Genomic DNA, 25,025 nt, shown 5'->3' with positions numbered 1-25,025 from the left:
CCCTATTTTTTCCCCCCATGATCTTTGCACTTAAAATACTAAATCATATTTAAAAAATATGTATAGTGTATCTTACCTTTTTCCCCAGAGTTAGAAAAGGAAAATCCAGAGCCTTTAAGGTCATCACCTTATTGGAATCTTATAGTAAATTGTGGTATTTTTGCTCTGGTAACTGACAGTACTTTAGAGAGATTTCGTAGTGCATTACAAAGTGATGAAAAATATGCCACTTGTCATTGCAGTGCTTGTTAGGATACAAGCACTGCAATTGCTCAACTAGGATAGAAGTTTTAAGTATCTAGTAGTTGAGACAGCATACTGGGGAATAAGCAAGCAAGAACTAACTACTGAGGTGTATTTAAATATTCTCAGAAATAGAAAACAATTGGCATCCTTTGACACTAGTTTAAAGAATTTCATTTTTTTCCTAATTTTTCTACTGTTCACATCAATCCATTCCATATTAACCAGATCTCCCCCTCTATGAATCCATTAAAAAATTTTCTTTTAGCACTATTCAGAAGTTTACCTCTCTAAGTGTTTACAGAGTCCTCTAACAAACATGATTACATTCATCATTAAGAGGTCCAAAGCATGCTTTGTTAACTATATAACTCAATTTGGACCATCTGGTCATAATGCTCCTAATTCCCCTTCCCCCATTAATCTACACACACCTCCTTTCTCCCAAGCATCTTCAACTGGGCAGCAGTATCAAAACCTATTTTTTTGCTCATCCTCCAAAATTTGACTGCTATTCAATTTTTCAAGAAGTAATGCACATAAAGCATTGTATAGAATATCTAACAAATGCACTTTTACATCTAGTTTTGAAGGCCACTGCTATCAGGAAATTATGCTTCAGGAAATTCTCAGAAGGAGATAAGAGAACACAGAAAAACTCAGCAGTTAGGAGCTCTAGTTTGGCACTAATAAAACCAGAACCAACTCACCTGAATCATCTGACTCTAAGCAGAAATCAATTTGTAAAGTAACACTGTACCATCAACATTGATTTGCAAACCCAGAAATAACAGAGATCCAAAATTCCTAATTATAGCACACTTGGGAAAGTACTTTCAAGTCCGGAAAACACAGAGTACAATACCTATTCAAAGACAGAAGCCACAAAGTGTTATTCAAATGTTTACGCAAAGAACCTAAATATTTTACCTAATAGCTAAAAATATTTATACTTAAAAATAATGCGAGAATTGTAGCTGAACAGTGTGCCTGTCAACACACAAAATTAGCCAATTGTTCACCTCAGGTAAATTAGCAAAAACCTGGACAACTGTCTTAATTTAAACCATCACTACAGTCACTACTATACTATACAGTCACTACTATAAAACAAAACAAAACACGCAGAGCCATGTACAGAGTCCTAATGGGAGCTATTAACACCCATGCAAGTATCAGATACTGAGCAAACAAGAACAAGAGGCATGTTGTCTACCAAAAGCTATCCTTGAAGCACTATTTTCAAGTATATGTACCTACACCTCCTGGAGAAGTGAGTTGTATTACAGATTTAAGCTATCTGTATGACTAGAGGACAATATTCCGTGACCCCATTAATGTTTACAGCTATTCTAAAAAGACTCTAAATTACTTCTACTACAATAAGCAGTAGACCTAAGAGAGACAGTAAGAGAATTACATGTAGCAGTCCACCCTGCACACTCCACTTTGGAGCTAGAAACATGAAGACTCATTTGCACATTACTATTTTTTTACCTTTTACACAATCAGGAGCAACTGGGAACTCATCCACTACTTTTGGTTCTCAGACCATGAAAGGGCAGAGGTGGGAAAGAGGGAGTTGAAGCTTTCTTTAATTTCCTGTCTCCTCGTTTGATAGCTGAGTTAGTACTTGGTACTCATGGCTTCACACCACCTTGAAGCAGAACATGCAAGCAGCCTGGCCCCACAATGCTACTCTTACATGGCTAAATTGAGCAAAGAAAATCACTCATGGTTGGGTACAAGGGAGTGTAAGGTCATGTTAAAAATAAATTTGGAACAGGCAACTTTTCAAAAAGAAGATGGGTTCTCTCTGAGTATTTACAAATATACCTATTGCATCCACATTATTATTAATTAAGAATTACAATGTAAACAATTGCATCATTTCATACAAGAACTTTTACACATTTTGAGAATGTTTGAGTATCTCCTTCAAACAGAGCTGCTCCAGCATAACCTCATCCACAATTCATCTAGGTTATATTACTTCTTGCCAGTTAGCTGCCTTCTGTATTTGGCATTATCTTGAAACAGAACAGAGAGGTACAAGATCATGGTATTTATGTTTACAGATTATTGGTTGAATTCAAAGCAGATATACCTACCCACTGCTGGTGCATCATATTCATCCCCAAGTAAAATTTCAGGAGCAGAATATGCAAGAGATCCACAGCTTGTAGTGAGCTTCTTTCCAGGCTGAAATTTGTTGCTGAAGCCAAAATCAGTCAATTTCACAAGTCCTTGTTTTTCAAAGAAAACCACATTCTCTGGTTTTAAGTCTCTATGAACTACATGCAGTTTATGGCAGTAGGATATAGCATGAACTATTTGAGCAAAGTATTTTTTTGCCAGGTCTTCGTTGAGACCTTCTTCATGTTTCATGATGTAATCAAACATATCTCCACCATCCCCTAGCTCTAAGATGAGATAAAGCTTTGTCTGGGTGTCAATCACTTCGTACAGCCGCACAATGTTGGGATGCTGCACTAATTTCATGCACCTGACTTCTTGAAAGAGATGTCCAGTAGCAAGAGTGTCCAGTTTGGTCTTGTCAATGACTTTTACTGCTACTTTTTCACCTGTAAAGACATGCCGAGCAAGTTTGACCACAGCAAAATGGCCTCTGCCCAAAGTTTTATCCAAGTCATATAATCCTGCAATTTTTCCATCATATCCTCGTTTGAAGCCTGCCATTCTGTTTCAGAAGATGAAATAATATTTAAGCTCTTTGGAAACGTGGTATTTTCATATAAGAGTATCTGATGCAAATAAATAGTCCATAATCACTGCCAAGCATACCTAAAAACAAAGAGAAAAGATTACATGCTTGTATAAAAGTGCTTGTAATTACTTCAAGTTACATTAGCACATTACTACAGATTTATTAAATAATCTTCAGAAATTTTTGCAAAGGATTTAATAAAGTAGACTGTGCTAACTTGCAGATTTCTGACATCACATTATCAGTATGCTAGAAGAAAATGAGTTTCAACACTGCAATAATGAAAATTTGTCACAAATTCAGTGGCCTTCATTGCCTTGAGTCAGAAACCTTTCAAGCAGCACTTGAAGAAATTGGTGTTATAAAGACTGTTACAATTAGCAAAGCTGAAATCTAACTTTTCCAGATACACTATAAAACAGCTGGGCAGCACAGAATATCATCAAGAGAAACATACCTAATACATCTTTTTTTGGCACATCCCTTCATATTGCGCATGAAACAGCTCTAATACAAAGTTGTCATGGCATGACTCGAGACTTTTAGCTCCTCCTTTTTAACAGCTTTCTGTTTAGTAAAGCTCAAAGTGACATGTAACACTTAATTTTGTTACTCTAATTAGCTTGAGCATTATCAATCAATACTGTAATTAATGCAAGTGAACAACGCTCTGAAGGCTGAAATGAAACTGTGGATGTACTCAGTGATAAATAAATTTTACCACTAAGTTTTATTAAATATTTTGACTGAAGTTATACAAACTGTTGATAAAAAGTTTGGAGGTAGGCTGCATATGTTCATCAGGCCTGGGAATGAGTGAGGAGAAGCGGAAGAAGAGTAGGAAAGAAGCAGAGAAGACTCAAGAGTTCAGCTTTTGTGTAGTGAATTCCTGCTTACTAGGTATTTGGCATTTAAGCAAACCAGACCCAACTTATAAAATATTCATATTCAAAACTGGTTTTGAAGGTCTTGCATCCCATTGTCTTTTTTTTTCCTACATATAAAACCTCCCAGAACTTTTTCCTGCATTGTTAACTTAGATTGAGGTTTAAATAAAAAACTGTAGCTATCAAAAAGCTAACCATTTCTCCAACTCTGAGTGCAAAGTAGTTAGAAATATGAAAATTAGCTGGCTCATTGCCTACTCTAAAATAGAGAAAAAACAGCTCTTTAGAATATATTTTCAGTTTCAAAACTGAACTTCAAAATGAAAAACTTTGAAAAGGAAGCTGGCAACCAAACAACCCCTTACATTAGTTATTCTCAAGTTGAAATGTAAGCATGAGATTAAAAACACTCCCTGCTAAACAAGTTATTTCACAGTGAAACTAATGAACCTGGTTTCATATGAATTCAATTACAAGGTTGGGGGTCCTATGAGGATTCTGTGATGTTTAACAAGCTCACCTTACTGCTTCTTTTAGCTGGAGCCATGGTACAACCTCTTCACTATCCTGCTGTCTGCTTCCACAAAACCCAGAGAATTCAGTTTGAGACCTCCACGCCTGTAAAATTTCAATGAAATCAATTAACTTCCAAAATTTCATAACCTAGACAAGGAACAGGGTTAAGTACAACAAGCATTAATACAACAACAAACAATATAAATCTTGAGGTTTGAGGTTTTATGTTTCTTTAAAAACAGTCATCAAGCTTCAACAAACTTCACTGGGTTTTGTGTTGCTGTACACACCCTTTTATTCTACAAGTAAGCACTATGCTTCACATGCTCTTTCAAAAGCCACTCCACTAAAACGATGGTTGGCATATCTGCTTCCCAACACTTCACAAACTGCTCATTTTACAGACCTTCCCCTACCATTCCCACGTAACACCATCCCGTCCTTATTCAATAAAAGCACAAAACTGAATTAAAGCATACTACATTAAACTAAATGCCCACTCTCCTACCTGGTAGAAACTATTACAGAATGCATAGGGAACAACATAATACAATGGCAAATACAACAATAAACAATAAAACTCTCCTTATCTTTCAGAGATCCGAAAACTTCTTTATATCTGAGAGCAGTGGGTTTGTGTTTAATAGCACTTGATTGATTCTACCCCACCACGCCCTGTGAAACTGGGCAGGTGCTTTATTAAAGCATGTGAATTGTGAAGAACAGACTGCAGCAGAGCTGAATAACTTAACTATATTCTGTGAGAAGAACCACTTCCCCTTGTTTGTTTTTAATCTCTTGATAATTTGTGCATCTTCTCATTCACCGTCTGTTCCAAAACAAGAACTATCATACTCCATTACCTTGCCTCAAGCAACTCACAGAATTAGTTTCCTCCCTTCCTAGCTTCAGCTCAATTTTATTCTAATCCTAGTCTATAAATCCTTTTGCAGAGGTTATTCCACAGGCTTTAGCATTCTTCTCACCCTTCTCTACTCATTTTCTGGTTTGTTCTATTATATCTTCTTAGGCCAGGTTTGAGGGTATTTTCACTACCACTGCAACTGCACACTGACAATGTTCTCAAGCAATTGAAAAATTATAGAATTAAAATTATAAAATGTATAGTTGTATAATGTTCCATTATACTGACCTAATCCCAAAATGAAGACTAATGAAAAACATTCCATGTATACACATTAACCACTTAATATAAGCCTGCATGAAGCAGGAGGGGATATATTAATCAGCTGTGCCCTATATGGTTGTGCAACTGCAGAGTCTCACTCCTAAAGGGATTGCCAGCACTTTAAAAAACCCAATAACAATAACAAAACTCCCCACACAAACATGCTTTTATAGTACTGCTGTCTCCACAGCATCCTAATCCGTCTCCTAACTGCTTCTAGATTAAAGAAATTAAAAGAAAACTGGAGCACACAAATTAAGACAGCTTGTCTGAATTTAACTGCAACACTCAGCAGTAAGGAAAGATTACTTTGTTCACTTGGCACATTTTCAACCATCATTGTATAAGCACAACAAGTGATTTAACTCTAAATCACAGAATACACATAAAAATCAACCTGTCAACAGAATTCCAGCAAAAAACAGTTATGTCTAAGCCACGGAGAAATATATCAGAGAATAATCAATAGGATAAGAGCTTACAGAAATGGAAGATAAACTATGTTTATTAATGTTGCAGTCCCATTAACTGTAATAAAATAATTGGAGATTCATTAACAGTTTAACTTGTAGTCTCCACAATAACAGACCAACTAATCCTTATCTCTGTGGTTTTAAAATAAATCTGCATAGATGAAGCTCCCACAGCTAAATACAGGGATCTCAGATGCAACACACGGTTTGAAAATACAGAAGTTTAGAATTGTTCAGCAGTAGTAAGTGGATGCAAAAATGTCATAGTGTATATAGATACAAGCCTTGGTTACAGTTTAAATATTCCATTTAAAGGAGAATAGTTGCCATACCAGTACATTTCAGAGCAGTTTCTCTTTCTCAGATTCTCTTAAGAGGAAGAAAGTAGAATTTTGACAGTACTTAAGGATCCACTATTTCAAGCCAGAGCCTCTTTGAGACCCTGTGTTGTTGTCTCCTTAGTTACAAAAGAAAAACTTCTGGGGTTGACTATAGATGAAACCACACAAGTGTCTAGTTTTGCCATGACCCTCCAAAACAGGATTACTTTTAATGATGGATCATTTTGGTGATCCAGTTTACAATGTGACCTCTTGAACATTTTCCCAAGTGAAGGAACTACAGACTAAAGCAGACAATAAGCAAAATTTCCACCAGCCACATGTTAGCAGCAAGCCAAATGACAGCCTGCAAAACAGCATTTAAGAGACACTTATATCACAGAAAATATTTACCTGTCTTTTCATTCACATTATGTTAAACCCCTGATAAGTTCATTTTTTAGCATTACATTTAAGCATTAGAGTTTGGTTTTTCTAGTTGATGAGTTAACTAACCATTAGTAGCATTTAATCCATGCGGCTAATTATGGTTCTAAAAATACATTTTTCTCTAATTGTACCAGAACTCAGCTATGCCCCCGCTACTGATTTTATGCAATATAAACATTTACCAGTAAATAAATTAATAACATATCCTTCTTTCCACAGAAGCTCATATACCTATCCCACAAAACACTGCAAACAGCCCCTAATGGAGATCTGCAGGAGCTGTTTTGTAATATCACATGCATCCTATTAAGAAGCTTAGCAACAGTATTGTGATTCAACCATCTTTAAAATATGGATGAATAGATCTGTTTAGAAAAAGAGGCATGTTTCAGAGACACTAGTTTTTCTTTAAGCAATTCACCCTTTTCAAAAAGTTTCATTAGATTACACACTGCATGTAAGACCAGCCTAGTTCATCTTACCCTAATGGGTGTATTAGCTTACTTTAGAAAATGAAGCTTCGGGGTGCCATTTAAACAAAATGTTGAAAAGCTATCAATGCAGAGGCTTCCCTGCATCATCAGTCTAACAGACATAAAAGCTGAAGTAATCTTCACTGAGACTTGTCCATCCACAGACAGCTAACCATTCCTGTCTCCCTTCACGATAAATGGAGAGTCAGTCAACACAGATAAGAGTCTGTGATAAAACAAATTGTGCCCTAAAGCAGATAGCCAAAGAGATCAGATGAATAATTTTGTAAAAGCACATGCTTTCATTTTCTGTAACAGGAGTTTAGAATTAATTCAGTGGATGCACACATTATACACATTCACCAGATAGACTGAAGTTTTACCCTGCTTCTCCTTTTGCTCTCTTTTGTCTCAGATAAGTAACGACATCTATATCAATTATTTACTTACTGCATAACTGTATATTGAGGGCAAGACTTATGTTGACTGTGTTCCTAGAAATACGAAATCCAAAATTTTACATACACAGAATAGAGAGATTCAGAGGCAATTTTTTTTTTTTCACTCTGAAAAGAATTTGTACAAATCATTGGAATCTGAGAGCAAACTGAAGAACATATTAACTCAGTAGATAAACTGCAAATGTTATTTTTCGTTTATTTCCAATATTTCCTCCCAATTTTTATCTGCCATCCTAACATAAGGTATCTTAACAGGGTAATCTATGAACCTTTAAAAACAGTCTGTCTTGTTACTATATGACCTTCACTTCCCCAGAGGAATTTTTATCACCTTTCTTCTGGTATAAGGGTGCACCAACGCACCAGAAGCAGGTAAAAGGCATTGCAAGAGCAACACATGAAGAACACATACATTCAATGCATATCACATGCCCTGAAAACTTATCATTATGCAACTCCTCCAGCGTATTTCAAACTTCTTAAGCTCCTAGTACCCACTATTTCTTGAATACTCAAGACTCAAGTCAGGATTCCAGGGAAGTATATTCTCCTTCTGTTTGCATACAGGTGTCATGATCCAGCAGAGCCCTTCCTCTTCTACCTTTCTGTGGCCTTCACAACTACCATTCAAAGGCACTTAAAGACATAATGGCAATCTACACTCACCCTACAGCCAAACATTTTGTACAAGCAGCACTTTTGCGGGGCAGAGGAAGACACAATTCACAGAGACAGCTGTGTTACAACTCAGCCCTTATATACGCAATGCCATCTAAAGTTTTATTTTCCACTTTATATGACTGCACCATAGTATACACACACATATCCTCCCTTTCACTGATGACAAATCCTATAAACTATCCTGCTCCAGTTCCAGAATAAAACACTAAAGGAATTTTTTTTCAAGGTGTACATGCACTTCTTTCATTTTTCTGTTAAGCATCAGTGTCCATATCCAGCCCATACTGTGTCACTGAAATGCCAAGATATATCAGTAAACCTCTCTACTATTCAGTACAGACTACTACTAAAATTATGAAGATCATGATGAAGAGTTATCAAGTAATGCTGTGTTACAAACATAAAAAGAAGAATTAACCTGTGAAACTTAACTGTACTCCTTAGTTTTAAACAGTCTGTAGAATTTTGCTCTGAAAAGATACAAGAGGTGCCAATTGCTGATGAAGTTTTGCCATTCTAAACATTTGGGAAATCTCTAATGAAATGCATTTCATAATTTTAGAGTGTATCACAGGCATTAGAGCTACTGACGTCTAGACTTAACTCTTCTTAGTATTGAAGTAAAAGCAAAATGCCAACAAGAATTCTTCAATTGAAAGGTCCATTATTCAATGAATACCCAGCAGCAGAAATATTTGGCAAATCAATAAACTTGGTAAAACATTGCTCCTGGACCAACAAAATGTTGGAGGATGGGAATGGCAGTGCTATTATAGATTTAAGAAGAAAAAAGTGACTAACAGCATTTTGTAATAGAAAACAATTAGAGCTTGCATGACCTGACTTCTAAGAGCAAGACACTTGGAAGTAGATCCAATGCATAAGGAAAGGAAAATGTAAAAGATACAATGCATGATCTGGATATCATCCATTAAAAAACACATTTATTTCTTAGATAAGGAATTCCCAAACTTTCAGACCTACAGATTACTTGAAGATTAGAGCAGTACCAACAAGCATACACAATTTAAACTTTCCTTTTTCACACAGCTAAGCTAAGTGGTCTGCAGAAGACCAGCAAAGAGCAAACTAAAATTTGAGAACTGTGTTGTAGAAACTCCACCTGATAGTTGATATCTATGAGAATCACCCTCAATACAGACAACTTAAAGAAGGCACTGGATCTGAATTGGTCCTTCAAGGCCTCCACTTTAAAAGTCAAGAACATCTATTTCCTTTTCCTTTCCAAGCAGGTGAATGAGAAAAAATAGAGACTACGTTGATGTACAGACTCCAAAGCAATAGTAAGACAGTAGCAGTAACAGCAAGATTATGATTACACACTAGACTCCAAAGCTATTAAGAGGACAGATGCACTAAGACTGATGGAACTAAGAGCCACTGACAAACCCATCATCGGTAGTTACTGGCACTGGTTCCAATTGTGAAATATGTTAAAAGCCCAAAGTACTTTCACAAGCTTGCTGATAATTCCCCGCAGTTCACAAGGTACTTTCCATTTCTAAGAGGAGGTATTACACAAGACAAATACAAGCTGCCCTACAGATTTAAAAACTCAGCAATAGCTTTACACTATTTAAAGTCCTCACACCAGCCACAGCTCCAAAAGCAATTAATCTCATGTTGTATCTGTTTTCCTCTTACGCCTTCTCTTGAAGGCCAGCATGTGGCCTTTCATTTTTAATGAAAAAAAAGCAAGAGAGACACTACCCTGTTCACATACCAGAGGCTTCATCAATACAGCATTTAAGCACTGAAGCTGTTCTTGCAGTATTATTGTATTAAAAAAACCCCAGATCTTCCTAAATAGCCACATCTCATTAATTATCTTCTGCATACCAGTATGTGATAACATCTTTTAAAAGGACTTGCTCCAAGTTTTATGATATCTGCTAGCACTTTCTTTCTGGATCTGTAAATCAGTTATAAAACTTTGTTCAGACCCTGTGATGTCATAATACATAGAAAAATTCATTTCAGCTGATAATGTAATGTTTTGCAGTTCCCACCAGCAGAAAATTTTTCCCCAACTACAAAAAACTAGCATGGATATCTTAGTTACAGACATTCATAGATTTAACCAATCCAGATCAAATATTTCAGACAGCAATTGCATAAGCAACAGAGATAAGTCATGGTAGTTGGACTCCCTAGCCCAAAATTACACTTTTCCAAGCCTTATAAATAATATCCAAGTAGATTTTTGAAGACTTAATATTCTAAATCCCCTAATTGTTTTCTTCTTTTTTCTTCCCCCAAAGTAACTAGGAACGTGAACTGATGAATAGATATTTTGCATATCAGGTGATTCATGATGGTATCACCATCTTTTAAACAGCACACTAAATCTTTATATTTAGGAAACTTACTGCAGAAACTTTGCAGAAAGCAGATAACTCCATCTAACTAAACTCCTTTAGAAAAGCTGCTTAATCTACTCCATGTTCATGAACTGTCAGAATTGTTTCACCTTTTTCAAATGTCTATTTATTAACATTACCACATAATTTTGTCATGCCAGGCAGTGCAGCTAAGACCATTAAGAGGAGCTCTAAACATTCTGCCATGAATCAATGAACACTTCAGTGTGGCATAACATTTCAAAGTTAGCCCTTTTTTAAAAACTACATCTTTGTTGTATAAATTCAGAACCACAAACATGATTTTCTTCCTATATCAAGGGAGGTGAAAACATCACACACATCTCGAACACAAGTGTTCAGATGCAAATATGTGTGCATACTCTTAGTACCTATTACAAACAATAATAATTTCTATTAAATTTCTTAATATCTTCAAGGTCAAATATCATATAGTTTTGTTTGATTAGCAATAAATCTGGTAATATAAAATTCAAGTACTTAATTGACTTAAGTTGCCACTATGAGACTGGTGTTTTCCATCTAGGATACAAACTGCTTAAATCCTGATAAATTTACTCCAACCAATAGTTACTCAGTTTCAATACCTTATTCTCATTCATAGCAACCTAAATTAGTCAGGAACGGCCAGACACATGAAATTTGCCATGCTTTAACATGAACTAAGATTATACTAAAGCCTAGGCTATCATCTCTCAATAAAATCCAGCCAGTAACTAGACAGGAGATTGCTGCAGGAAAACCCACAATGATACATAAAGAAAGAAAATAGGCTGACAAATACAGTGTAACATTTGTGTCCCAGCACTGTTGTAGAAGATCACTCTAACAGAGGGATTCAGCTTTTCAGAAAGTGAACATGCTCTGTTTTGCACTTTGCAAGTATAATTATTTCTCATTAAGGTCTTAACATTGGTGACTCAATCAACTTATGTGTACTAGAACTCTGCCAGGCTGAGTTATCCTAGAATTGTAAGGGAATATATATTTTTTTCAAATCCTCTTAAGCTCTTACATAATAGTGTTATGTGTATTAAAACTACAGGTACTTTACATTATTATAGCAGCTGTAGCATTTCAGTTAAGTGCTTGAAAATAATGTGACACAAAAGATGGGCAGAACCGCAGAGGCTACTAAAGTTGAGAGCTTATACAATTTAATATTACTGTATTCATCATAAACTGCAGCTCAGCCCTCTATCCTTGATCTGAACCACATTTTATTGGTTTCTTATTTTAAGACATAACCATAAACACTATTAATAGGAATGGACAGAAGTTAACCAGTAAGTTTTACAGCTATAGCATTTCAGTGAAATTTTGAGAATCCAAAAAAGGAAGTGCATTATTTCACAAGAGACACATTGCGAGGAAGAAAACCTAGCTGCACCAGGATACTGTGCCCTTGAAAGCAAGGCAGGCCAAGCAAAACAAAGATGCTACTTTGGCATTACAGTTGCCAGTGGGATAAAAGGGACAATGATACGCTGAAGGTGCGGACTGCAAAAGAATTATCCAAGTATGATTCGAAAGCAGAAGAGACCAGGTTGGTCAGAAAAGCACACAAGATGACTACTGCAAGTAAAGAATATCTGCCATAGCATAACAGCATGCACACCTTTAACATACTATTTCTTTAAAATAATCAGAAGGTAGACTATTACAGTGCAACCACCCACACTGTATGGCAGTATCAGTTCTCATAGCAGAATGATTCAAGGAACAACAGTAACCTGTAGGGGTGTCCAGCACTCAAAGTGTACTTTCTTGCTTCTCAATTGTGTAAAATGAAAACAAAAACCGTAACACAGTAAGTACACTTAAGATGCAATTCTCTCTTTTCCCTGTTTTCCATTAAAGCCTCAAGTGTGGATCATAAACATCCTCATAAAAGAGCTAGATGAATGTGCTGTCTTAGATGCCACCTTGCCTACCAGGCAAAGCTCCAACAGTCAGGTAAGCTTCTCTTTCCAATCACTTGAAAAAAACCATGTCATCATTCTACACTTTTCTGGTCATTTAGGATATTCAGGAAAATTAATAGACAAGACTCGACTTCCTCCTCCTTAGTTTATATTATTAAGTCCTCTAATCTGGATGTTGTATGCACTAGAAGTCAAAGGGGCAGACATTAGTCTAAGTAAACATTCTGACATGTTTCACAAGGTAAAATTTGATTGCATTGTTTGGCAATGATTGTTAGTTCTTATTTGTTTCCAATTCATTCAAAGGATTAGCAATAGTACAAAAACAACCACAAGCCAATTTCCCACTTTCTGTGATATATCTGCCAAAAAAGTCCCAGGATTCCTTAACCCAGTTCCTAATGGTGCATGCCTTGAAAGAAAGGCTTAACTGTAACACAATAAACATTTGCTGGTAAACACTTCTATACAGACTTCACTTCACAGAGATTCGATAAACTGGTCCTTCCCCGGTGCCTGAAGATCCAAATATACCCATAATAAACAACTCCAAAAAAGCAGCAGATATGACTAAGTAGTGACTGCACTACAGAGGGCAGGCGTAAGCATATTTGCATGCACTTCATTCATGCTAGATGGCTGAAAATCATACAGTACACTTCAGCTGCTTCAGTAACTGTAATGGTACCAGCAAGGAAACAACTGCTTTGCCCTCATCTATTCATAACAAGCTCTTGGAAGTGAGATGATCCATAAGAAACTATATATGAATAAGCAAAAACCCAAAGCATGTATCCCACATAAAGGTTTTTCCTTCACAGTTATACTAGCATCTCCTACCAATAAAAATATCCAATCTGAAAATAGGTCAATTTTGTCACCAACCATCCTCTCATCAGTATAGGGGGTTTTGCCCTAGTGGATGTTCTCCAACACTTTACTCAGTCCACTCACCAAAAAAAAAAAAAAAAAAAAAAGGAAAAAAACAAAACAAAACAAATAAAACCAACCACACGGATCTGCCCTTCAACTATTACCAAGATTGCACATCAACTATCTTTAAAAGTCATCTTCCACTAATTTAAGTACCTGGGTGCCAAAACTCACCTGACAATAAGCACAAAGACCTCCATGCAGGACCTTGCTAGTCATTCCACCAATTTATATACTAATCTCTAGGCAGTAAATTCAACGTAGTAAGTGTGCTGACAACAGCACGGCACGTACTGACAAAGAACGAGGGATACTTCCAGCCTCTGTCAGGAGGGACACGCTCCAGCCCTGGGCACAAGGAGAGGAAGGCAAACCTGTTGGCTACGCACCGAATTCCGAGGGGCGAGATGCACCGTCATTCCCCTAAAACGCACCCGCGGCCGGACCGCGGGGCTCTCGCTTCGCTTGTTTATTTTTTCTCCCCTTCCCGGCAACAGAAGAGACGCGGCGCAGCCGGCGCGGGCAGCAGCAGCGGGGAGTGGCGGAGGCAGCGGTGTCACCCCGGTCACACGCCGGTGTCACCGCGGGCACACGGCGCCGTGCGGCACGGACACTCCGCCGCGCCGGGGGCAGGGCAGGCTCCCGGCCGCCCGCCGTCCCTGCACGAACACCTGCATCCCGGGAGCCCGCTGTCCCCGCAGCAACGCCGCATTCTGGGACGCCGCCGATCCCGCATGAACACCCGCATCCCGGGAGTCCGCCGCGCCCGCAGAAACGACGGCTTCTCCCCTCCCTTCCCCAAGCCCCCCGCTCCGGCCCCGCCAGCCCCGACACACCGACCTTCGGGGGCGGCCGGGAAACGTCCCCTCACCGCCTCCTCCTCCCCCCGGGCCGAGGCCGCCATTGGGCTCGGCCGGCTCCGGGAGGGGGAGGAAGGAACCCACCACACCCCACTGGCCCAGCCCGAGCCGAACGCGGCCCATCCCCGTCGGCAACTTACTGCCCGCAGCGGCGGCGGCGGCGGCGTCTCCTCGGGGCGCCGCGCCCCGCGCCGCCCCCCGCATGGGCAGCGCCCGCTGCGACTGCCCTCGGGAGCGGCGGCGGGGACGGGGAGCTCAGCGGGGAGGGAAGGAGGGACAGAGGAGGAGATGAAGGGGCTCCGAGAGCCCGGCGGGGAAGGCCGGCGGGGCTGCGGCGGGTCGCGCCCCTCGCCCGCGCTGCGCTCGGACGGGACCGGCGCCGCGGCCGCTCCCGCTGCGCCTCCGAGCCGCGACTGACAACAACGGCCGCGGCTCGCGCGGGGCCGCGAGGGGCGGGGCGGGGCCAACGCTCGCCCGCGCGCAGCCGCGCCTGCGCCGCGCGGCGGGCGGGGCGGCGGAGGGGGGCCGCGCCGAGCGCAGCCGCGGCGGAGGCCAATGGCGGCGGCGGGGGCTGCCGGCGGGCGGCGGACGGGGCGCCCGGGGGGAGCGGAGGGCAGCGGGACCGCCCGGTTCCGTCCGCCCTGGGTTTCGTGGGCGTCCTGGGCAATTCCCCTTAGGCACGGGAAAAAGAACGGAGGACGAAGTGCTGAAGGTCTGAGGAGAGGGTGAAGAAGCCCACGCGTCCGCCACCGGCGAGTTGGCGGCCCCCCGTCCCTCTGGAGGGTACGCTGGGCTGCAGGGCTGTTTAAAGTCGTGAAAGAGCCACGCCTGTGATTCCTGGGTAGAAAGAGTATAAATGATAGTGCAGCGATCGCAGAATCAATTAGATTAGAATAGACTTCTGAGATCATCGAGTTCGGCCCGTGACGAACACCCCGGTGTTAGCCACTGAGAGGCACGTCCAGATTTTCCTCAAACACCTCCAGGAGCGGTGACTCCACCGCGTCCCCGAGCAGGCCTTGGTGCCCCTTGTGCTCTGGGTAGCGATGGTGTGAGGGCAGCGGGTCCCGCTGCCTTTGGGCTCCCCTGTGCTGGGAAGGTGGAAGTGCCATGGATGGTGGAGGTCATCTGGAAGCACGGAGAGTGCAAGGAAAGGATGGCACTGAAGCTAGGCGGAGAAAACAGGACGAGCAGCGAGCCTGGCAGGGGCTTCAGTGTTTCCCTGCACACATACACCTGGCAGAGCAGAGTTTCCCTGCACACGTACCCGGCTGAAGGGATGAGCAAAGCGGTTGCTCAGAGCATCAGAAATAATGTAAGAATTTCCTCTGAAGATCAAAGAAGGAAAATCTTTGAATAGCCAGGGAATTAAAAGACTTGAAAGTGTCACTTTGAAAAGTGCCCTGGTGGTTGGTTTTTCAAATAGAAATGGCCAATCACGATATATGGGGAGAGAATACAAAACCTCATTATATAGCTAAGCCTAATTTTAAGAAAATCTTTGAGAAATTATATTCATTTTTTTCCCATGCTTTTACAAAATTTAGATATCATTGTTTTGTTAATACCTTATATACAGCAGAGGCTATTGAATTAACCTGGAATGTCTTAGCTTGAAACCAATCTTTGTGAATACACTAAGTCAGAAAATACAAATCTTTGTGCATACACTAAGTCAAAAGTTCAGGGAATGACTAAACCGAAATAGGGTGATAAAAAAGACATAATGATTCTGTATTTTTAAGGTTTCAGAAGGGAAATAAAGCAAAAAATACAGGAAGGTTTCAGGATATGTTTAGTCTGGGCACTGTCTCCTACAAGAATGAGAATTTCATTATTTGGTCATAATTTGGACCACTCCATGGTCTAAATTCTCTTCTCTCCAGTCAGGCTTGACTCTCCACTCTTACGCTATTCAGGCACCAATAAAACACAACTGATTGGTGAATTTACAAGACGGATTTAAAGTAGGAGATTGCAATAACCAGCCCATCACCTGTGTCTGCCTGATTATCACTGATTTCTCAAGTCTGAATTTGCACAAGTGTGTGATACAGACCACTTGGATTTCTGAGCCTGCTGTGGTCAACTGATGCCTCATGCTTATTGTGTTGTAAAACTTAAATCTAGAGTCTGTCTCTAGTTAATAATAATTACGTATTTCCATTTGTTTTTCATTGGCATGTTGAAGAAGGCACATCTCACAAAGACCAAATCATGATTCAGTTCAGTGCCACTAAGAATTCCTTAGCAAAATATTTTGGCATAAAGGACTTTTTTATATCAGCTAGGAATCACATTATCATCTGTTGCACTGCCACACAGGACATTGTGCTCAGGTGTACTCAAATTTTCTGTATGCTTGCTTATGTGGGAGAACAGGTGGGTGGGAAAGGATACATTTACAGGGGAAAAAATAAAGAAAATTCTCACCTGCAACACAGCTATTTTGAGATGCTATACTTAGGTCACTTATGCAATACAACAGCTCTTTTACTCAATGGGATGAGTCTTTGTAGATGAGTATGTGTGAGACCAAGAAGAAGGTCAAGAATATATGCTGCACTTAAATGGAGACAGCAGGGACTGGAAGGAGTCTGACAGTCTGTAGTGGGATGGAATTGCCTGTTTTCAGGCAGCTTTATCACTATTTACACTAGATCACATCACATACTTCTGGGGTGAGACCAATACAAGGTAATGTGAATCTATCACCTATACAGTCACTTACACTGAGTCTTGTCTTCAGTGGCACAGGGCCTTCTTTTGATTTTGTGAGGGTTTTTTGACAGTGAAAACATAATGAATGTGATAGCTACATGCCTGTAAAATCACTCAAGCTGCAGTGAGGTTGCTGGGGGAGGTTGGCCCTGTGCTTTTGTTTGGCCTCCCCTGGTTTACCCTGCAATAAAAGTGCCGTGCCTCAGTCCCCACGTCAGTTATAAAACAGGACAGCTAATACATGATAGCTGTGCCACAGCAAAACACACCTTACCTGTCAGTCATTAGCCTGAATGTATTTGTCTAGGGAAGGTGACAGCAACAGCCTCATGCATCTGTTTGAGGGATTGCTCGTGGCATACATGCATTCAAATCAGACCAGACAACATTTGTCCTTGCTAAATCCAAGCATAATCTACTAAAGGAAGAAAATGGTAGATTATATTGTTTTTTACAGAATACATACTGGCTGACATTAAAAATAACCTTATTTTCGATAAGATATAGAAAGTATAAGCCATCTGTCAAGTCTGGAGTGTATAAACACGTGTGAAATGTTAGTCTATGGGATTTGAGAAGAGATATGTACTTTAAAAGATTAATCATTATGGTTCACCTGTTTCAAAAATTAGGCTAATAATGTAAATTATTTTGCACCTTTCCAATGAGACATGTTTGAAATGCAAAGTAGTGCAAGAAAATATTGGAATGTTTCAAAATGCTTGAGGCTTAAATAATGACATTGGACCAGCCTTTGTGAGTATGTCCATTCTCCATAGTAATTCCTAAACCCACTGGCCAAATCTGAATTAAAGGGGTAGGTATTTCCAGAATTACATGTTTTCATAAGTGTCATGAAACTAGGCCTACGCAGTGAACAGTAACCTTACCTGTACTCCCTGTATAGCAAAATCTGCAGTGTGAGCTCACCCTTCATTAGTCACAGGAGAATCTCCATGGATGAGAGTGGCTTTTTCCCCTCAGGGTGGAAAATCTTCAGTCAAAATTCACACTTCATTAGATAATGGATAATCGGAGCATGAGGCTCAAATCCATAGGCCTCATTAGTTCCCTTTCATTATTAAATTATTAACAGTTTCTCTGACAAAGCAGAACAAAGCAGCTGCCTTTGGACAGATTTAGAAAAGTACAATTTATGCTGCAGCTTATGGAGGACATTCAGATCTGTCCATTTCCATGATCAGGGAGGTAACTCAGGTTTCCGGGTTGATGCAGAAACTGCTGGAAATATTTTCTGAGGTCAAAGCTGTATTTAAGATTTGCAAATGATCCCAAGGGTGACAAGAAGAACTTCTGCCACCACTCCAAGAGTCAAAGACTGAAAATGGGAAACGTGGTCTTGTTCCTGAATGGGACAAATGATCTGGCAATGGAAACAGATGAGATTGTGGCACCTAGAGCCACTGTTGCCTCAGGCATATCATCAAGGTCTCCAAGATCTCTGTGCTTAGAATTTATGGACAAGAACAGCCAGGAATGGGTGAGGATCAGCTCAGGGATTATGTGAGAGAATTTGAGCCATAAACATCCATGGGATCAACAGAGCTGTACTCAAGCTGTTGAGGGAGCTGTCTGGTTTCACTGCAAGACTGCACTTTTATCTTTGAAGGACAGTGGAGACTGGAGTCTCCACAACCATTGGAATGTTCTCCAATGACTCTTGAAAAAAAGCCCAAAGGCACACTGCTAGCTGATCAGCCTCACTGCAGTCCATGTCGAAATCCATGTCCTCTTGGAACACTATTCTGAATACAAGAAGGAGTTGATTTGGAACAGCCAGTGTGCCTCACCAACCTGATAGTCTTCTATAGTAAAATGACTGGATTGGTAGATGAGGAAGAGCAAAGCATATTATGTATCTTGACTTTTGCAATGCTTTTGACACTGTCTACTGTCTAGTATCCAAATTTACACATTGTGGGCTATATGGGTGGACAACCACATGGGTAAAAAACTGGATGCTAGGACACAGAGGCAATACTCTATTTGGAGGCTAATAAGAAGTCAAGTACTGTAGGGATCTATCCTGGGACCTGACCTGTTTAATGTCTGTAGGAATGCCTAAGGAGGTGACAGAGTGCCCTTTGAGCAGGTTTGTGGATGACAGTAAATTAGTGGGAGAGCCAGTATGGTCAATAGTAGAGCTGCCACTCAGAGGGACTCAGACTGAAGGAATGATATGACAAGAACCTCATGAAATTCCACCAGGATGACCACTGTCTGGGACAGACTAACTCCATGCAGGGTACAGCTCTGCAGATAAAGGCCTGGGGCCTTGGGGGACAACTTGGGGGTAACCTCAAGCCTTGAAGACTAACAGCACCCTGAGCTGTGTCAGCAGGAGCACAGCCAGGAGAGGGGGGATACCATCCTCTATTTGACACTCAGACTGCATCTGGAATACTGTGCTTTTCCACCACCACGTAGTTGCTCTACAATGCTGCTGCAGGCCTTTCCAAAAGGTCTCTCCCTCCTTCTCCTAGGAAGAGAGGCACAAACACCCACCCACAGCCTGTACTATAGAGGAGGAAACACAAAGCAAGGCCACGGATGTTCTAGTGCTGCAGAGGAAGAAGGTGTGTGCTTCCTGCGATGGGTGAAGAAAAGTGTTTCCCATTGGTGCCAAGGGCAATTAGAGTTGCTGCCTGCTGTGAAGGAAGCACATTTTGTGTCCCCTAACTCCTCATTTGCTTTTTAGTCAAAGCAATTTACCCCTCCTGATGACACAAACAGCAGGGACAGTGATACAGGGGACCCTTGGACTGACAGGAAAACTGGGATGTGGCCCAAGCTGACTTAGGCAAGGAGGACAAAAATATCAGGCTGAGACCCAGCATGCTGCCTTTGTGGGTCCTAACTTGCACAGAAGCAGTGCAGAAACTTTGCCCTTCCTATGATACCTTTGTCCCACATCTTGTTCTGGTGAGCTGATGGCACAGTTCACTCAGAAATGAGCAGGACATTAAAAGAACATCAGGCATAGAAATGATGAATGTAGTAAGGTATGACATGGATTCATAATGCCTTATTCTGAAAGGATAAAAATGTGTCAGTCTGGAAGGAAAGGTAGAGGCACAAAGTCTGTGGACATGCCATTAGTGTTCTAAGTGATAAACTAATTAAACATTGTAAAGTTAGGAGTGGTTCTAGGGCTGGTGCCTTGCATTCTTTTTCACTTATGGTTTTGGGCTTGGCCCAAGTTATTTAGGGATTCCTAGTAACTCTTCTAGAAGAGCCAGGATAGGAAAAAGTGAGTCAGCTGTAGAAAAAAAAATCCCTTAGTGCCAACATGTTTCTTTATAGTAGTCAGGAGCCTAACTCTGGAGTACTCCCTGTCCTTCTCTGTTCTGGGAAAGGCTGGGAGGCCTTTGTGTGGGACAAGGTGCCAGGTTTCCTTGTGCAGGTGTCATGCTGGCTGGGGAAGACTTTATCTGCACTGGATTCCCAAACCCCTTATCACCTTGCCAGGGTAGAATAATAAAGAAAGCAGCATTGACCTGGGATGAGGAAGGACAGGTATGAATGGCAGAAAGAATTCTTTCAAATTCTCTATGAAATAAGGGTCTTGAATACCCTAAATAGAAAGTGCAGAGAAGCAGCCATATGTGCACTGCTACAGGGAAAAAGCACACAATTATTGCATTAAAATCAAAATTAGAATTCTGATCATGTGACAGATTACTTAACCCCAGTTGTTTACTCCTGAAGCATAAGTGCTAATGGCTAGGATATGACCTATATTCCACCCCGCCTCTTTAATGGATGAAACAGGACCATCATGTCCTAAAAAGCAAATATTTAAAAGCTTTTTTGGAGTATTATAATTGTTGCTTACTTTCAGCTGTGTTCAAACATACATTGCCTACAGAAGGGTCCTTAGTAGTACATACCCCTGATTTAAGCTTAATTGCTTCCAGTGCACTGTAAGAAATAACAAGATGCGATGTGCAGACTTGTAGATTAAGACCTGTACAACCATGAAATGCCATGGATTTAAAAATAAGCAATTTCTTGGAAGGAAAGCTTGAAAATTGCACCTTTGAGGGCAATTGTAGTCATGGAACAGCAGTAATAATGTTTTACACAGCAAAATGTGTTTCTTTGGAATAACTGATGTTCATCTAAAAGGATAGTGTTGCCATTTTCACAAGTACAACATTTTAGTTTTGAAATAAAACATTTCAAAAATTCATGTCAACTAGGGAGTTTTGTTTGATTTATTTTTTTTAATTCTGATGAATGCTGTACTAAATACTTACACATCTGCTCTCAGCACTCAACAAATGTCATCAAAATGACCTCTGCCAGTACAGTAAAGGCCAATGGTTAAAGCTGTGTGGTTAAACTCACACCCTGGAATGAAGACTGAAGGGCAGAGCAGCTTTCCAGGTTTAGCAGAGTGAAGCTCTACATTCCTGAAGAATTCACAGCTCCAGCCTTGCCCTGGGCTTTGCTATCAGAGCTGGATGTATTGTATCCATCTACACCTCAGCTCCACTGTGGCCTGTGCCTTAGAGCTCCATAAACACTCCTTCTATTTCCTTTTGGTTTTGGTTTTGTTTTTTTACTTTCAATCAGTCTTCCTTCTCTTCTTAGTCTTCCTTTTCTCTAAGTGATCTGAGAAGAATGCTGTGTGTTTAATTTATCAGATTTCTGACTTACAAAGTTTCTGGCAAATGTTTAGAACTTCTCAATTCAGGCTGGAAATGGGAAAAAAAACAAGTTTTCTTATAATGACTTTGCTTCTGACACTGAATAGGTGCACAAATTGAGGTCTTTGAGAGATATAAATAAAGAGCCGTTTTCATTGAAAAAAAAAAAAAAAGGAAAGAAAAGAAAAGGAATAGAAATGAGACTTCAGAAACTTGTGGTTTGTAAGAGCTGTCACATAATGTAGTGGTTAGAACCACAACACAAAATAACCATGCTCATACAATGCATGATTATTTGAACAACTAGGAGATTTACTGTGTTTTAGACAATTTTCATGCCGTTAAAGGCAGCTTGGATATGTTCATTAACATGCTTCCCATTTTACAAAGAGAAACAATGTTGGACCACATTTTTTGAAATCTTCAGGTCTAGCTCCAAATGAAAAGCAACCCCAAACATAATTAAATACAGAACTTGAAATTCCATTTCCATGTTTATGCAATGACATTCTCTTGCTCAATCACTGGTAAATAACATTTGTTGTCCATTTACAACTAGGGTATTAAAAAAAGAAATAGGATGTCATGATTCCTAATTAGAACATTCATGTGGAAGCGCTGCCAGTCTTCATGATAAATGCATGTATTACTATGGGTTCCCACCGTAACTGTTTTATAGCTGAGTTGGATTTGTTTCTGACATCTCTGAAACTGTGTCAATGTTCTCTTGAAGTCCTTACCCAGCCCATTCCTACCAACATCTGATTGAGAATTTAAGGGACCAGATTCTTTGAGGACTAAAACTGAAAGTTTATGTTCAGATGCCACTGTTGTTCTTGCTCTCTGTTCCAGAGGAAGACCAGGATTAGCTTTACTTTAGACTCACAACAGGAAAATGCATGCTGTTTCAACTCTGTCCACTGGTCTAAGGACTGGAAACAAAAGGAGAAAAAAACCCAGGGTTAATATTTTTCTGTCTGTTTGATCACTGCCTCTGAAGCAGAATTTGTCCCATGGCATTATAACCACATTCATTGTAGGACTATTTTAGAAAATGATCAAGACTATTTATTTAATTCTCCTGTAGTATATAAATGAGTCTGTATTACTCATAATGAACATATGCTTTGCTGTATTTTATTCTCATGTCAATGCAACCCCATTATTATAAATCAAACAGAGGATTTGACAGACTACTTCATTCATGTCTTGCTCACTGCTCCCACTGTTCCCTGAAACACACACAATGGGCCATTTGTAAAAGGAACAAACTCCAACAGCTGATTTTACTTCATTTAACAGCTGAGTGCATCTTGGTGTAACCCCAAAGATGTTTTAGCTTATTTGTTTTGACTAACAAACTTGTTAGCTAGCTCACGTAATACTTGTGAAATGATAGCGGGTAGTTAGAAATTTATTTAGAACAGTTATAAGTCACTGATATTCAAGCTCTTCAAAAGGCATTGTGCAATATTATCAGCAAGAACTAAATATTCTACTTGAGAAATGAGGCACATTCCATATCTGTTGTTTGAACAAAGAAAAGGGTGGGGACATTTCTCAAGCAATCACCCAGTCAAAATGTTTCTAGATGGAATCACACCTTTCACACTGAAGAGTATAAATGACTGCAGTGAAGTATATTTCATAATGGAACAAAACAAAACATATTTCATAATGGAACAAAAAGCTACCTAAATGTAAGCTTTTGTGACTGGCAATACATTTTGTCATCGTATCATTCACATTGATACAGTATAACTGGGGCAGAGCTTGGAGGAGATTTCTTAAAGACACAATTTTCTTAACATTTGTTTTAAATTACTCATTGCATTTTTTAGGTTTTTTTGACTGCTTGATCTAAAATTACTGATCTGTTTGTTTTATCATGTCTCAAGGAAATGCAAGCTTGTACACGTAATAAAACTGTTATGATACTTGTTTGTGCACTTTGCATGCTAGCTGCCTAGGCAAGCAATTATGCTAATCTAGCTGCTGAATGTATTTATTATTTTTGCTGGAGTTACAGCCACACCTGTCTGCTCTATGTCACACCAGGGCAGGAGAACTGGTCAACAACACTGCTCCTTCAATCCATGGAAAGCTTTGTAAGAATCTTCATGTGTGGCTGACCCTTTCCACTCCAAACATCCCAATCCTCAAATACATTATATTAAGGATATTTGATCCACAGATCATTGGGAAGGACTAGCTGATTTTGAAATCTCTGTGACTGCTATCCAGCTTTTGGTAGATATAGAGGCTTGCTCTAAGGGACTCAGAGAAATACAACTGGAAAGAAATTCAGTCATGTCATGCCTTCCATAGCAGTATGAGAAATTCCACTGTTCTGCCTTTGTAAAAAGGTCTTCTAGTAGTAAGAGATGAAGGATCTGCAAAGCATTAGGAATTGTCTGGCCAAGGAGGGCAAAAGTTTTTTGCTTCTTCTCTTCACATTCCCCCTGTGGGTCACCTGTACATATGGCCTTAACTCTCTTCTGAGCAAACCCAATGAGAAATTGGAGGTGCTGGGATGCAGAAAGAGAACAAAGCTTAGGCATTGTGCTATACTATATTTCACAAGAGATGCTAAATTGCTATTTTGCCTAGAAGCTGGAAGAGGCAAGGCCAAGCATTGTGTCTGCAGACATCTTCCCTCATAAGCACCTTGGAGATACATTGGATCCCCATCAAATCCCAGTTTTGCTGGGACCAGATTCCACATAAATCTGAGTACTTAAGTGTTGAACACTGGCAGCTCTGGGCTTTAAGCCTTACTCACATCTCTGGAATAATTACTCTGAAGCCTTTGGGGTCCCAGCCAATAAAAAACAGTAGGCACAAGGATTTAGGTGGAATTTAGGCCAGCAGAGTCTGGGACTAAGATCAATATTTAGATTAATTGAAGGTGTTATTCACCCTTCACTCCCCCTCATTTTGGATAGCTAGCAATCAGCCTTTTCTTTCTTTTAGAGGTCTGAGTATTTATTCAACCAGGAATAAATCTATCCCAACCTCCTCTAGGCTTTCCACAATTAGTCCTTCCGACTACACTCCAGAGTTGAATCACATATCTTCTAGCAGTGATGT

General features: G+C 40.1%; 1 protein-coding gene across 3 annotated transcripts in view; it reads right to left on the bottom strand.

The window, feature by feature from the left end:
- The window catches only part of SNRK (SNF related kinase), a 39,401-nt gene extending 24,617 nt beyond the window's left edge, over positions 1 to 14,784 (bottom strand). Inside the window, exons 1-4 of one of the 3 annotated variants that reach the window (XM_021525884.2) lie at positions 14,682 to 14,757; positions 13,856 to 14,029; positions 4,379 to 4,476; positions 2,355 to 3,048 (exon numbers count right to left, since the gene is read on the bottom strand). In XM_021525884.2, coding sequence (XP_021381559.1) covers positions 2,355 to 2,943 — 589 coding nt within the window. In that variant the 5' untranslated portion in view covers positions 2,944 to 3,048; positions 4,379 to 4,476; positions 13,856 to 14,029; positions 14,682 to 14,757. Of the gene's footprint in view, positions 1 to 2,354; positions 3,049 to 4,378; positions 4,477 to 13,855; positions 14,062 to 14,681 lie in introns of those variants that run through there. The other 2 variants (XM_021525883.2, XM_021525885.3) reach the window with 2 other exon arrangements.
- Between the last annotated feature and the right edge of the window lie 10,241 nt (positions 14,785 to 25,025).

The sequence above is a fragment of the Lonchura striata genome, chromosome 1, assembly GCF_046129695.1.
Source record: "Lonchura striata isolate bLonStr1 chromosome 1, bLonStr1.mat, whole genome shotgun sequence".
NCBI classification, from domain to species: Eukaryota; Metazoa; Chordata; class Aves; order Passeriformes; family Estrildidae; genus Lonchura; species Lonchura striata.
Note: the sequence above shows the minus strand (reverse complement) of the source record. Positions and strands in the feature narration are given on the sequence as shown.